Source organism: Orycteropus afer, unplaced genomic scaffold, assembly GCF_000298275.1.
Source record: "Orycteropus afer afer isolate SDZICR_OR568_19922 unplaced genomic scaffold, OryAfe1.0 scaffold00017, whole genome shotgun sequence".
Lineage (NCBI taxonomy): Eukaryota > Metazoa > Chordata > Mammalia > Tubulidentata > Orycteropodidae > Orycteropus > Orycteropus afer.
Window position 1 is genome coordinate 10,348,668 of NW_006921604.1, and position 16,619 is coordinate 10,365,286.

The 16,619-nt window shown below is 40.0% G+C and overlaps 1 protein-coding gene across 1 annotated transcript in view; it reads right to left on the minus strand.

The window, feature by feature from the left end:
* Positions 1–3,699: 3,699 nt before the first annotated feature.
* Positions 3,700–16,619, minus strand: part of AFF3 (AF4/FMR2 family member 3) — a 684,153-nt gene continuing 671,233 nt past the window's right edge. Inside the window, exons 20-22 of the mRNA XM_007959474.2 lie at positions 7,859–7,908; positions 7,487–7,710; positions 3,700–3,821 (exon numbers count right to left, since the gene is read on the minus strand). Coding sequence (XP_007957665.2) covers positions 3,700–3,821; positions 7,487–7,710; positions 7,859–7,908 — 396 coding nt within the window. The remainder of the gene's footprint in view (positions 3,822–7,486; positions 7,711–7,858; positions 7,909–16,619) is intronic.

A 16,619-nucleotide genomic window follows, 5' to 3' on the forward strand; every position in this document is an offset into this window, starting at 1 on the left:
CACTTCTTTTCCATGAAAAAATCAGAATTAGTAATGATAATCTGTGGGAGCTGCATTAAAAACATTCACGAACCAGCAAGGTTGCTTCTACAGAGATTCTGAACTAGAAATCCCAGTATTGGTTAGAACATATTGTGATTCTGAAGTATCCTTGTAAAAATATTCACAGAAATTAGTGGATTTTTTTTTCGGCGTACAACTCCATGTCTCTCATTTACAACATAAGTCATTTAATGTAACATTTGCAACCTTAGAAAGGCAGACATATTTAATCCAAGTCCGTTTATAAATTCCAATTTCACATGGATTAAAAACTGCAGATAAATTAAGTCACAATAATATCCTGTACATGCATTAAGGCTGGTGACTGCTAAAGTCTCTCGGGTATCTACAAACAGGGAAATCACACACAGATTACTGGGTCTGAAGAGTGTCTACATCATTAAAAAAATCTTGATTTTTCTTTTTTGGTGATACAGATTTCAACAGTAACTCTGGAAAACTGTGAAAAATGTTATTTAAAAATATATATGTATATACTACTGCACAGTTTCAAAGATGTGATTCATAAATAATGGTTGGCTGCACTGATTAATTTTGTAACAATTACTGCACTTCCAAGGTGATGTGAACACGCAGTGACTTATACTCAGTATTAGGCACTAGAAATATCCTTCAGGCTTACTACAGTTTTATGTTAGCTGTATTGTACATATATATTTTTAAACATATGCATTTGTACAATCTGTGTATTTTATGTATGGGGTGTCAGAAATGTACACATCACTGTTATATAATACACATATCATTGTTGTACACAGTATGATAAATTTTAGTGCAGCAAGTCTCATTGCATTGCATTCCATGTATTCAATCTAGTACACAATTCGTCAACTCTTTCCAGTACGCTCTTTAGATAGTGGGTCTGAGTTTCCATTTTCAATTTGAACTTTTCCAGAAGTATTTGTTTTAACCAAACATCTCTCTCCAGGCACAATTCTGCACATGAGTCTGATCTGTGTAGAGCAGTAACAAACACCAAATTTTGATCTGGAATATATTTGGGTTACACTTTTTAAGAGATAATCCTAACAATATGATAAAGGAAGAAAAATCTATTCCAGTCATGAAAGGATAAGGTCAGTTAAGACCATGTTGAATTTCTGAGGAAAGAATATGTCTTCAATTAGAAAGAAAGGATAATAAAAGGTATAGGTTTCAGTGGAAATGTCTGTGGAAGGATAGACATCAAACTGTGAGCTGCAGTCGTCTTGGGGATGGGACCATCAGTAACTTATACTTTCTACTTCTCTGTACTGTTTCAATTTCTACAATGAGCATGGGTTATTTTTATTATCACAAAATACAATAAAGGTGTTTCTACTTTGAACAAAACTAAATAAAAGGAACAAGTTATGAATGATTTGCACAAGCAACAGAGGGTGGTTCCTTGCCAAAATAGTCTATACCAAACCAAGCAGAAACTTCTGGCCCCACATGCTCCACAGATGAAACTGGGGATGGTGATAAGAATGGCATGCTCTGACCATCTCCTAAACAACCACTTTCAAGAAGCTTGGCCAAGAAACACTAAGCTGCTGACAAAATGCTGCTGGCATTATTCAGACCAAGACCATCCGTTTGTTTAAATGAGTGTCATGACATCACATGGATGCCACAACAAAGCCTTCAACATTAAAGATAGGTAAGACCAGAAAAGCACCTGTGGATGAATGACAGACCCCAAGGGTCATTCCTTCATGAGAGTTTGAATATGCCATCATCAGAATTTACCAAATAAGTAGAACTAAGTCTCAGTCCTTTAAAAAAAAAATTTTTTTTTAACGTTTTAAGTTAGATTTGAATTTCAACATAGGAATAGATAATGAAATCTGTCAACAGTTAGTGAAAGCACCTAAGTTGGATAAATATAAAATAGAAATACTGCTAATATTTCCAGAATTCTTGAAGGCCAAAGTCAAATGCAAATTTTAACAAGCCCTTCACTTGCTCATTTTAAATTAATTTTAAATCAACAAAGTCGTTTGATCGTTTGCAGTTTTGAGTCAGTGCTTAGGGCTAGGGGATTATAGCAATCTTATTTTCCACTTGGAGATCAGACTGACAAAGAATGTTAACACTGCAACCAAACCAATAAGAACAGGAATGAGAGCATACAATAACATCTATTATAAATATTTTGTGCACTATCACCTTGCAAAATGGATTACCACATATACTGCATCCTATCTTTTCCTAAGACTAACCTGATGCAATTTTGTCAAGGAAATTATTGTTATTTTTAAAGTATGGCAAGGTGTATTTTCTTTTCCAGGAATTTTTTTCTTTTCTCCAATATTTTCATATCCAAATATAGTTATTAACAAAGAGACTAAATCTAGGATGTGACAAGACACTATAAAAGAACTAAGTTTCAGATAGAAATTCAACACAAAATGAAATGTCAAAACAAGAATATAAGGTTAATTAAAAGAAAAGAACCAAGCATAAGAAGTAAACACACCAGATGTACAGGAGTTAAGCAGGATGCTCTGGTCATTGTTGTCCCAAACAAACAGAACTGTGACAATTGCATGAATGACTCCTCCTGCACAGTAAGCAGCTTGCTAATCGAAGCCTGAAAACTATCCCCCAAATCCAAATGCGTTAAAGGCCTGCAGTGGCCTTTGTGATAGCGAATAGTTCTCAGCCTGAGAAACAATAGGCACTGACTTCTAGTGAAGGGACATTTAGTTAATGTCCTAATTTGGCCAAGGAAATTTGTAAGAAAAACTACTGTGGAAAGAAAAGATTGAAAAATATTGGCTGACAAATGGTACATGGCTTTGAAGCCACTGTGTCACAGTGGCAGGGAGAAGAAACACACGTGCCGCGTGGGTCTGTTGTCACATATGCGAAAGATCTCAATTTTTAACTGAGCTCCAAAACACAATCATCACTTGAGTGTTTATTAACTTTCAAAGACACTGAGTTTATATCAACTCTCAGTGCCATTTTCACGCTAGTTTGGGCATAGGCCAGGCAAGGCTTTTGGGAGTGAATCCATTTGCCTGTTATGCATTTAGTTGCTAACAAATTTGGATGGAGGGTGGGATATTAGAAGAAGGACAGGGTATTTGGTAACATGCAATCTATTAAACTTCTGGCACAAAAATAACTGACTTATTTCCATTATTCAATTACCCATTAATACACACCAATCAAGAAATAATTGGGAAATAGTATATTAATACTGAAAGTGATCAACAGTCTAAGAGCTAGGTTCATCTTAACTGGCAGTCAAGCTTTTGGTGTGCTGTAATTCACCTGGTTAACTAACCCATGAAATTTTGGTTGAATTTTCTAAGTCATGGTTTAGCACTGAAATAGAAAGTGTGTGTGTGTGTGTGTGTGTGTATTTCTTCTAATCAGAAACCTGTGATCACTTTGTCTAGTTTAGGGTCATGGAAGCCAGACAAAGAAGAGCTTTGTATTTTGAACATACATACACAGGCAGCTTCTTACACACCCACACATACAAACACACATGCCCTGGGGAAAGACCATTGTTCAATGCTGAGGAAATGTTCACCATCATTTGACAAATGCTGTGGCTGAGAATTTCAGTAGCACAGTGTCCAGGAACATTGAGCTGTCCGTAGAGATGAGAGAGCGCAATCTGGCTCAAGGGTGAGGTCCCTACGACAGGTGAGTGCTGTTCCGCAGCCAGTGTAGGCCCTGCTGGGAGTACTGGACCAGGTGCTCCATGCTGCTGTGAAGGGTGACAGGCCCCATCAGCAGATCCAGGTCGTTGAAGAATTCTAGAGGACGGAGAGAGGTAGTCAAGTGATCTGTATGCTAATTATGCTACCTTGAGAGACTTGAGACTAAATTCCACTTATGGCTTTCATTGAATTATGTCTTCTCTGTCCCACCATATGACTTCAGTATCAGATTGCAAAAATAAAACCCAAAGGTAGGAACTCATCCTACATCCAAATAAATCACTAGATTGGCCATGTCCAGTTTTAAGAAGTAGCATTTACTTAACCAAACAAAAAAGCAAATGGGTTCCCTCAGACTCCATTGTCCCAAGGCAGTGGTACTTCCCACCCTGAATGTGAATGTGAGTCTGTCATTTTGTAAACTGTATTCAAGAGCAGCCACAGTGGAGCCCCTGGGATGAGTCCAAGTGGGGGGGTCTCATTTTCCCAGGGCAAATTAGATATGGATCTTGAAATATCTCCACTGATGTCACCTCCCTGTCTCTGGGCACTCCCTGGGTTTCCTGGTGGGTATGTTTACCTTTCAATAATCATTTTCAATATGGCAAGACACTGTGATAGGCTCAGAGGAGTAGTGGTAGGGCAGGATACAAAGATGAATAAGGCATGAGGCTCTCTCAAAGATCCCTGTTTGGGACATATTCTCAACTGTAGCAGTGTGGTTGCTGTGCTGTGCCAGGTGTTTCACTGAATAGTACTCCTTGAGAGTGCGCGTCTGGGAGACGTTTTTCAAAAGGGCTCATACTACATGTCAAATGAAGTCTTGTTGGGAAGGGAGGGGAAGAGTCAGGGAAGACTCCAAGTTCCAGGGACCATGGCAGGAATCCAGGAGCAGAACAAGGCAGGAGGAACAGGTCTGGGGAAAGCAATGGTGATTCTGCCCTGGACATGTGGCATTGAGCCCTCTGGCAGTCTGGAGCCTGACCTGTTTAGTGTCTCCCAAACTGGCCTGCATATTTTTAGGCATTTGTTCCTTCTGTTTTGTCTACCTGTGACACCACTCTATTCATCTTAGCCATTCACTTGCTGTTTACTGTTCAAAGCCTCATTCAGTGCCAGCTCTTCTATCAAACTTCACTTAATGGCCGCAGTCCCCTGGCATCTGATTTCCTTGGAATTTCCATTACACTCAAAGTGTGCACCACCTCTCTGCTGTACATTATGTACTATCTGCTGTTATTAACAACTCCATGTACCCAGGATTCATCTGCCTATTGGAGCCTTAATTCCTCATCTCACTGTGGTCATATCCTTAGAGGTTTATGCTATGAAGGGAACATAATTTGTTTGTAATGGCCAGAAAGTAAGCTCACTTGTTACTGGAGGGAAAGTAGTAAATTGGTATAATCTTTCTGGAGAAAACGTAACAATTATGTATCAAGAGCCTTAAAGGATTCTACGTCCTTTAACCCCAAAATTCTACCTCTGCAACATCCTTCTAAGAAAAGAATCAGAAATGTGAATAGTGATTTATATAAGGATAATTATTGCAACGTTATTTGTAATAGTAGGAAAAAAACCTGGAAGTAACTTAAATATTCAAAAATATGGGAATGGTTCAAGAACTCATGATATTTTATGATGATATAATAATCATATAACCACTTAGGGGAGAGTATTATAGAATAGTATAACAGAATAAGGAGCTCTGGTAGCGTAATGCCTAAGGCACTTGACTGCTCATCAGAAGGCAGGTGGGCAATCTATTTCCGTAGTGATACTGCATAGTATAAACTTAGGTTTATTCTGCTGATAAACCCAGGAGGGGTCACTATGAGTTGGGTCCGACTTGATGGCACGTAACAACAACAACAACATAACAGAATAACATCATAAAGGGTGTTTGTGAACTAGTTAGTGACATGAGAAAATGCCTGAAATGATATTAAATGAAAAGTCAGGATATAAAACTGTATATGCGATATGATCTTAATTTGGTAAAACTAATATATTGAGCTCTGGTAGCATAGTGGCTAAGGCACTTCACTGCTAACCAGAAGGCTGGTGGTTCAAACCCACCAGCCACTACTCGGAAGGAAGATGGGGCAATCTACTTCTGTAGTGATACCGCCTTGGAAACCCAAGGAGGGGTCGCTATGAGTCAGGTGTGACTCAACGGCACATAACAACAACAACAACAATATATTCAGACAATAAAGACTAGAGGAAGCTTCAGCAGAAAGTCAACAATAGTTATATCTTGTTGATAAGATGATTTAAATTTTTTTCCTTTACATTTTTCTGGACTCTACATATTTAGCCACAATAAGCACCTACTACTTTTATAATCAGTAAAAACAGCCATTATTAAAAAAGACATAAAGCTAAGGGCTAGATGTAAAACTTTTGTCTTTTCAGTTGTAAGAAGGTAGCACTTAAATAGTAACATTCTTTCATTCATTCAGTGTTTCAGAGCACAGCTGTATTCTAGGCACTGTATTAGGTCTTAGGACAACATTAAATAAAATAGTATCCCTACTTTCAAAGAGTTCCCTGTCTAAAGGGAAAAAAATATGTGTGTATATCTTTATCTATTTAGTTAACTCACTGCCTTGAGTCAGATGACTCATAGCGACCCCTCCTTGGGTTTCCAAGGTGGTATCTCTGCGGAAGTAGATTGCCCAGTCTTCCTTCCGAGGAGTGGCTGGTGGGTTTGAACTGCCAGCCTTCTAGTTAGCAGTCAAGTGTCTTAGGCACTATAAAAAACCTATTGCCATCAAGTCAGTTCTAACTCATGGTGATCCTGTATGAGTCAGAGTAGAAGGGCACTCCACAGAGTTTTCACTGGCTGCAATCTTATGGAAGTAGATTGCCAGGTCTTTTTTTGTGCATTGTGCCTGGCTGTCAATCTTTTGGTTAGTAGCCAAGCACAAACTATCTGCACCTATGGTGCAGGGGCATCTATCTACATCTGTGCCATCTATCTCACATTATACATTGTTCTGGTTAGCTGGTGCCTCTCTAACAAGAATATACCACAAATGGGAAGTCTTGAAAAAACAGGAGTTTACTTTCTTACAGTTCAGTGGTGTTAAGTCCGAATTCAAAGTGCCAGGCTCTAGGGGCTGGGTGAAGGGCTCTCAACTTTGGGCTTCAGCTCTGCCTCTTGCTCCTGGCCCACTGAAGCTAGAGGCATCTTCACTCAGGCAGCTACTGGCTGCTGAGGCTGACAAGCCAAGGTTGACAAGTAAAAGGCACAGTCCTGATGTTACCACACCACATGGCAGGCCATTAATTCTAGTCCATTGTAAGTCCCAAGATTGGCAGAGCATGGCAGGCTGCTGAAGACATGGCTACAAGCAGCGTTCAAGCATGCCATAAACTAGAGATCGTTCCCAAAGCTGCTGCTTATATACGGAAGCAAACCATATCCCTAAAGCAGCTACTCAGCTGCTTGTGGTAGATCCCACCATGGAGTTGATTGCCAGTCTCATCATGGGGAATAACTACCACCAGCTGCCCAGCCACTCAACCAGGCCCAGCCAAATTGACTACCATGTATGCTATAGTAAGGATTGCAGTGGGTAAAAGCATAGGAGGTTGTGAGTAAGAGGGAGAGACCAGGAAAGGTTTCATACAGGAGGTGACCACTAGTACTATTTGTCCATAGATAAAATAATGGCCTGATAGTGCCCAAAGGTCAAGTTTTCTCCCTGAGTTGTGGTCTAACCATGCATACTGCTCCCCAGTGATGCACACACCTCTGTTTTCCTTGGCCAGGTTGTCGGCCATCTCCCAGTAGTCATAGCTGTGAAGGATGCTGTTGGTGATGCTGACGTGATTGGCTGCCATCTGATGGATGCGCTGTGGGATGCTGACGATGGTCGATGGGGACAGGGTGCTGGTGTTGGAAAGGCTCCCCTGAGATCCCACGGAGCTGGTGGGAGAGGGGTTGGGAGACATGGGGGATGGGGTTCCAGTGCTCCTGGAAGGGGGGAGCGTAGAAAAATAAGAGTGGAGAGGTTGGCACCAGGCAAGGTGGGGAAGCCCCTTGGCACTGAAGCAAAGCATCACATCACCCAGCATCATGCAGGGTCCCTCTTACTGCATTTACTTTGGAAAAGGGAACTTACTTTCCACTGGCCCCCCACGGAGATGGGGCTTGGGCAGCTTTAGATGAGTTCTGCAGGAAAATGAAAACATTGCCAGTGAGTACCATCTGCTTAAGGCTAAATGGCCGATAATAACATATTACAAACCAAACCAAAGTCACTGCTGTCGGGTTGGATCCCACTCATAGAGACCCCTCCTTGGGTTTTCGAGGCAGCATTCCTACGGAAGTAGATTGCCCAACCTTCCTTCCAAGGAGTAGCTGGTGGGTTTGAACCTCCAGCCTTCTGGTTAGCAGTCAAGTGCCTCAGGCACTACGCCACCAGAGCTCCCTTAACATATTGCAGACATTGCAAATAAATGTGGATTCAAAGAAATCGGATCAGGGAAGTTACTATGATTAAATTATTTGCTGCTTCTCCAGAACTAAGGGTCCCACAGCAGGCTACACTCTTGGTTTTTATACAGCAAATTCAATCACAATCCCAAACTAGCTTAATTTCTTAATCTTAAACGAGGCTTATTTTTCTGAAAGGAAAAAAAGAGTAGGAACCCTCTCTCCATCAACCTTATGTATTTAATGTAGGGTATATTTGCATAAATCTATGACATATATTTAATGTCTGGGAATTAAATGAGACCACATTCTATTGTTTTAACTTAGGACGTTTCAAAGTGTTTTTCTTGAAGTTGCTCTTGAATATTTTGAAAAAAATGATTTAAATCTATTACTTTAATAGGTAAGATCATCAAAAACATATAATCTGAGTTAGGAGGTTATGTCACATGAGCCAGGTGTTTTCCGGTATTTAAAGTTTTGCCTTTCCCAACAGAAGCTGCTAGAATTCTCTCTGAGAACCCAATAATGCTTTCATAGAAGTGGAAAGGACAGTTACAGAAAAAAAAAAAAAAACAAAACCACCAACCACCACCAAAAACCCAATAAAAAAAGTCTTTGTGATGCTGATGTGAATTTTCCCTTCCAGGAAGGGAAAATTCACTTCCCCCTGGAAGGGAAAATTCACATCAGCATCACAAAGACTGTTTTTTCACAAAAAGAAGCTTCAGCTTGGTTCTCCACAGACAAAACATTTCTTTTGGTTAAAAAGCACATTATGAAGTGGTGAGTGATTTTTTTTGGTTTTTAATGGAGGTGTTATTCAAAATGGTTAAGAAACTGTCAGAACTCAGGCACTTTGGCAACTGCAATGTGTACGTGTAAGGATAGAACTGCAAACCATGTCAACTTTTACCTATTTCAGGGAATGGAACACTTTTCTCTGAGAGAACTAAAACCAGAAAGTCATCCCAAGAGGTGAGCCATTCTTTCCTTTCTGGGTGGAATGTTATTAACAGTCTTCTCATTCTGGCAACACCACACTGATAAACTTTGCTCCCACTTCTTCATAATTTGGTTCTAAGAATGTGACCTATACAATGGATGGCTGCATATAAGAACACTAAGAAGTAGGAGCTGTGGCAGTGTAGTGCCTAAGGCACTTGACTGCTAACCAGAAGGCTGGCGGTTCAAACCCATCAGCCACTCCTCGGAAGGAAAGCTGGGCAATCTACCTCTGTAGTGATACTGCCTCGGAAACCCAAGGAGGGCTCGCTATGAGTCGGGTCCAACTTGACCGCACATAACAAGAAGAAGAAGAAGAGAGGGAGAGAGGTTTTGGGGTTCTGGAAACAGCCCAGAAAAGGGTAATGAAGGGAGAAAGAAGTCTTCAGGCCTCTTCCCTTGCCAATAAGCTTCATGACTATGAAGAAACATGTATGCAAACAAAGCCCTTGTTTCACAGAAAATTCTCTGATAACACTCATTCTTAATAACCAAACTGAAAATTTCACCTGAAAATTTCAGTCTTTGAACTTTCGGCAGCATTGAAATAGCCTTTGCTTAAGGGGAACTGACAACTCCTTGGAGGAGAAGCCCCGATTATTTTATTTAGGTTGTGTTTTCTACCCATGCTGAACATGTTCGTGGACTGCATATGAACTTTAAGCAATTCTCAGATCGTTTAACACTTCTGTTGTGCATTTCAAATTCTCATGGAATTTAGACTTTCTGATGCCACTGAGGCCGGACGAACCCCCAAAATTATTGCCCTGAGATAATCTTTAAACCTTAAACCAAAAATATCCCCTAAAGTGTTCTTTAAACCAAACAGATTAGTAAAGAATGTCTGCTTTGAGCACTGTGTTCTTTTAAAGAACTGTCTATGTGGGATAAATGGACAGTAGCAACTTAGAAGATTACACAGGCAGTTTGGGAGCAATGCGCTTATGTTAATGGGGGAGAAAAGATTTGGAAAAGAAGGGTGAGAATGTTGGACAACTTGAAGAATGTAATCAACGTCACTGAATTGGACACATAGAAATTGTTGAATTGGTGTATGCTTTGCTGTGTATATTTTCCACAATAATGATTAAAAAAAAGATGGAAGGTGAAAGAAGAAAATTCTGTTGCAATCCCTTGTCAAGGCTCACAAGAATTCACCTACTTTCTTTATTCAAGCACTTTTCTTCACTATAAATAACTCTTTTTAGTATTTGCTCTTAGTTTCTGAATTTCTGAAAACTTTTGACCTTGACCATTGGGGCCCAAAGTACAGAGAAAGGCTCAGTGCCATGTTGTTCTTTTTATCTAATAATATTTAATTGAGTTTTTAATGAAAGTCTACACAGCAAACTAGGTTCTCATCTGACAATTTCCACACAAATTGTACAGTGACATTAGTTACACTCAACACTGTGCGTCAGCATTCTCTTTAATTGTACTGTCTATTCCCTTTCTAGTACTCTGGTTTCCTTGTCCCCTTATCTCCTCATCTTTGCATTTAAGAAATTACTGACCATTTTGTCTCATATTTATGGTTTTGAAGAAGGGCACTGATATTACAATGTCTTTTATTTTGTGTGCCACTCTATTTCTTAGTGCCAGTTCTTATAATTATTATACACAATGGCTGTGATGGTGAATTACATATGTCAACTTGACTAAGCTATGGTGCCCAGCTGTTTGGTCAAAGACTAGTTAGTTACTATGATGGCATTTATTTTGTTGATGTGATCAATATTTATTATCAGTTGACTCTAAGTAAAAGAGATTATGCTCCATAATATGAGTGGCCCTGATTCAATCAGTTAAAGCAAAAACTAAGATTTCTGAGAGGAGAAGGAATTTTGCCTCACGTCTGTTAGAGCGATGGGGGATGGGAAGGGAGGGAAAATTACTCACTAGACAAGAGACACATTAATTTGGGGGAGGGGAAAAGCACTATATAAATAGTGGGTGATGAGCACAATATCACTAAGGAAAAAGAAGAGTAATAGACAACAAAGGTAAACACTGTTACACACACACACACACACACACACAGAGAATGAAATACAGCTATCTTGCCAGAGTTTCTGGTTTACAGATTTTGGACTTGCCAGCTCCCACATTTGCATGAGTCGATTCCTTCAAATTCCTCTCTCTAATCTCTGTGTGTGTCCTGTTAGTTCTTTTTCTCTGCAGAACCTTCACTTATACAATGGCTGATGGGCCATGAAAGTTACCCTTGGCTTAGCACTTGGTCACTCCACATACACAGATAGGAAAGAGGCAGTATGCTGGACACAGCCCAAGAGATTCCCAACATAGCTTAAGTTATAAGGGATAATCTCTAAGAACTGGAGGTTGAAGATTAAAGGATTTAAAATGATGAGTGTGTACCTAACAAAGTGGTGACGGTAGAGATGCTAAAAGTGTATTATTTCTAAAGAAAAATAGCAAAAAGGCTCAGAAATACCAGATGAAGTTTTCTTTCAGGGCCCACTACATAACCATACCTCAGAGGAGGTTTTTCTTTTTAAAAATTTTCTAAGTGAAAATGATTTCATTCCCTGAAATAGGTGAAAGCTGGCATGGTCTGCAATTCTATCCTTGTGAGCTCTGGTAGCATAGTGCCTAAAGCACTTGACTGCTACCCAGAAGGCTGGTGGTTCAAACCCACCAGCCACTCCTCAGAAGGAAGGTTGGGCAATCTACTTCTGTAGAGATACCACCCGAAACCCGAGAAGGGGTCGCTGAGTTGAGTCCCACTCGATGGCACATAACAACAACAACAACAACAACAATTTCTTTGCACATTAGGAGCTCTGGTAGTATAGTGCCTAAGGCACTTGACTGCTAACCAGAAGGCTGGTGGTTCAAACCCACCAGCCACTCCTCAGAAGGAAGGTTGGGCAATCCTACTTCTGTAGTGATACTGCCTTGGAATCTCAAGAAGGGGTCGCTGTGAGTCAGGCTGACTCAACAGCACATAACAATAACAACAATAGGCCCCCTGGGTGGAGCAAATGGTTTGTGCTTGGCTACTAACTGGAAGCTGACAGTTCAAATCCACCCAGGAGTATTGCAGAAAAAAGGCTGGTGATCTACTTTTATGATTTAAAGCCAATGAAACACTATGGAGCACAGTTCTAATGTGAAATATGTGGGGTCACCATGAGTTGGAATCGATTTGATGGCAATGGATTTTTTTTTTTTTCATTGTCCTAGTGCCTCTGAATGTGACAAGCCTTTCTTACCATTTAAAATAACACTTCTACTATAAACTATGCCACGTGGGTGGCATAAATGGTTCAGTGTGTGACTACTAGCCAAAAGGTTGGTGGTTTAAACCCACCCAGAAGTGCCTCTGAAAAACAGACCTGCTGATTTGCTTCTGAAAGGTTAGCCCTCGAAACTTACAGAGAGCAGTTCTACTCTGTACACGTGGGGTTGCCATGAGTTGGAATTACCCTGATGGCAACTAACAACAACAATTAGATATGAAATTTGCTACTGTTGTTGTTAGGTGCCATTGAGTTGGTTCCAACTGAGAGCAACCCTGTGTATGATAGAAGCGCCATCCTCACAATCATCGCTGTGCTTGAGCCCATTGTTGCAGCCACTGTGTCAATCTGTCTCATTGAGGGTTTTCCTCTCTTTTGCTGACCCTCTGCTTTACCAAGCATGATGTCCTTCTCCAGGGACTGGTCCCTCCTGATAACATGTCCAAAGTATGTGAAACTGAGTCTCACTGTCCTTGCTTCTAAGGAACATTCTGGCTGTATTTCTAAGACATATTTGTTTGTTCTGGCAGTTTATAGTATATTCAGTATTGTTGGTCAGTACCACCATTCAAATGTATCAATTCTTTTTCAGTCTTCCTTATTCACTGTTGAGCCTGCACATTGACATGAGGCAACTGAATATACCATGGCTATAGGTCAGGTGCACCTTAATTCTCAAAGTAACATCTTCACATTTTTAATGCTTAAAGGTCTTTTGCAGCAAATTTGCTGAATACAATATGCCATTTCTTTTTTTTTTTTTTTTTTAAACTGTTTCTGGTGATGCAGGTGAAAGTTTACAGAGCAAATCAGCTTTCCCTTCAACAATTCACACACATTTTATTTTATGTCATTGATTGCAATCCCCTCAGTTTAATACCAATCCTCCCACTTCCTCTCTGTGTTTCTCCTTTCCCTTCCTCCTCCTCTCCTACCACTTCCTGCCTTCTGAACTTTGTCCTTGGGCAAATGCTGCCTTTTGATCTCAAATACTTGATTGTTCTAAAGAGCGTCTACCTTCCCAAAGTTCTTGTTCACCTTGTAGACCTGTCTATCGTTTGACTGAAAATTTGGCTACGGGAGTGAACTCAGTTCTAGGTCCCAAGCATTATCAAAGGCTATATAGTCTTGGGGGGTTCCATTAGTCTCTATCTGACCAATAAGCCTGGTCTTTTTTTTTTTTTCTTTTAATAATTTTGAGTTTTGTTCCACATTTTTCTCCCTCTCTATCCAAGACCTTCTAATGTGATCCTTTTCAGAACAGTTGGTAGTGGTAGTTGGCCACCATCTAGTTCCTCTGGTCTTAGGTCCTGGAGGCCGAGGTTCATGTGGTTCAGTAGTCCTTTGGACTACTTGTTTCTGTGTCTTATTTTCTGCACTCTTCTTTGTTCTAGATGGGGAGAGACAAATAGTTGCACTCTAGATGGTTGCTTGCAAGCTTTTAGGGCCCCCATTGCTACTCACCAAGTAGAATACAGGACATTGTCTTTGTGGACTATGTTATGCCAACTGACCTCAATGTTCCCCAGACTATGGTCTTGAGTTCCCAAGCTCAGAAAAGCACTCCCTTAGGATTTTTGGTTATAGAAAAGAAGTTTTCTTAATTTTGCCTCTTGTACCCTCTGCTATATTCATAGATCTATTTGCAGCATATGGAAATACATATGTAGAAATGTCCTGTCAAACCTATATATATTTGTGGGTATAATCCCATTCTCCTTCCCACATCTGTTCAGCTTGTGTATTTATCTATGTATCCAGTCTTAGATTATTGATTATTATTACTGTTATTGCAAGCTGTGTATAAATTAGTATTTACCTCTGTTGCCTTTAACTCCTGTACCTTCCTTTCCTTGTTCATTTTGTGCTGACCTCTTCCTTATTGTATATTTCCTTCCTCTTACCCAAGGTACTATGTGTCTACCCTGTAGTTAGCGGTTTACCCTCCCTTCTCCTCTCAACCCTGATAACCATCAAAGAATATTTATTTTTTTTGTGTGTGTGAAAGCCTTTTCTTTACTTTTGACAGCTGTGGTCTTATACGTGTCCTTTTGTGATTGACAAATTTCACTCAGCTTAATGTCCTCTAGGTTCACCCCTATTATGAGGTGTTTTGCAGAAACATCATTGCTCTTTAATGTTGCATAGTATTTCATTGTGTGTATGCACCATAGTTTGTTTATCCATTCATCCACTGATGAGCATTTAGGCTGTTTCCATCTTTTTGCTATTGTGAATGCTGCTGTGATGAACATGGGTGTGCATGTATCTCTTTGTGTCAAGGCTCTTATTTTTCTAGGGTATATACCTAGTAGTGGAACTGCTGGATCATATGGTATTTCTGTTTCCAGCTTTTTAAGGAAGTGCCATACCATTTTCCACAGTGGTTGCAGCATTTTACTTTCCCACCAGCAGTGTATGAAGTGTCCAGTCTCTCCACACCCTCACCAGTATTTATTCTTTTCTGGTTTTTAAATTTTACTGTTAGTGCTGGGGTGAGATGATATCTTACTGTTTTGATCTGCATCTCTGTAATGGCTAATGATCACGAGCATTACTTCATGTATTTTTTGGCTGCCTGAATATCTTTGGCAAAATGTTAATTTGATTTCTTAACTGCTGCTTCCATGGACATTGATTGTGGATCCAAGTAAAATGAAATCCCTGACAACGTCAATCTTTTCTCTATTTATCGTGATGTTGCATATTAGTCCAGTAGTGAAGATTTCTGTTTTCTTTATGTTGAGGTGCAGTCTGTAGTGAAGACCGTACTCTTTGATCTTGATCAGTAAGTGCATCCAGTCCTCTTAGGTTTCAGTATACAAAGTATGTCATCTGCATATCACAGGTTGTTAATGAGTCTTGCTTCTATCCTGATGCCACATTCTTCTTCTTACAGCTCAGGTTTTTGCCTTATTTGCTCAGGATACAGGTTGAATAAGTATGGTGGAAGGATACAACCCTGATGCACACTTTTGCCATGCAGTATACCCCTGTTCTGTTCAAACAACTGCGTTCTGGTCTCCATTACAGGTTCTGCATGAGCCCAATTAAGTGCTCTGGATTTCCTGTTTTTGCAATGTTATGATCCACATAGTCAAATGCCTTTGTGTAGTCAATAAAACACAGGTAAACATCTTTCTAGTATTCTCTGCTTTCAGCTAAGATCCATCTAACATCAGCAGTGATGTTTTGTTCCATGTCCTCTTCTTAATTCAGCTTGCATTTCTAACAGTTCCCTGTCTATGTACTGCTACAACTGTTTTTGAATTATCTTCAGCAAAATTTTACTTATGTGTGATATTAATGATATTGTTCTATAATTTCTGCAATCTGTTGTATCACCTTTCTTTGGATGGGTCCAAATATGGATCTCTTCCAGTCAGTTGGCCAGGTAGCTGTCCTCTAAATTTCCTGGCATAGACAAGTGAACGCTTCCAGCATTACATCCATATGTTGAAACATCTCAGCTGGTATTCTGCCAATTCCTGGAGCCTTGTTGTTCATAATGCCGTCAGTACAGCTTAGAGTTCTTCCTTCAATACCAATTATTGATCATATGCTCTCTCCTGAAATGGCTGAATAAATTTTTTTTCATACAGTGACTCTGTGTATTCCTTCTATCTTCTTTTGATGCTTCCTGTGGTGTTCAATACTAGGTGCACAGAATCCTTCAATAGTCATTCGAGGCTTGAATTTTTCTTCAGTTCTTTCAGCTTAAGAAACGATGAACATATTCTTCCCTTTTGACTTTCTAACTCCAGGTCTTTGCATATTTTACTACAATACTTTGTTTTCTCAAGCTGCCCTTTGGAATCTGTTCAGCTCTTTTACTTCATCACTGCCTCCATTCATTTTAGCTACTCTCTATTCAAGTGTGCAGCCATTGTGATTGTTTACATGTGGCAGCCATTTTGGATATTTAAAGTGATGAGGGCGCAGACATTTTTAATGTTTATAAATGGCAAGCATTTTGGATTTTAAAGTGATAGCATTCTCATTTGGATTCCAGGGACCTAAGAACAGGCAGCGAGGAAGCAGGGAGAGGACAGAAAAGGCAAAGGGGATAGGAACAGATTGAGGAGTTAGCTGCAGGGATCCAGGTAAGGGTGGTTAGAAGGGTTCCCAACAGCTAAGGGAGACAAACTTGTCTGTCGGTTTGTCCTACTGTGGTGACTT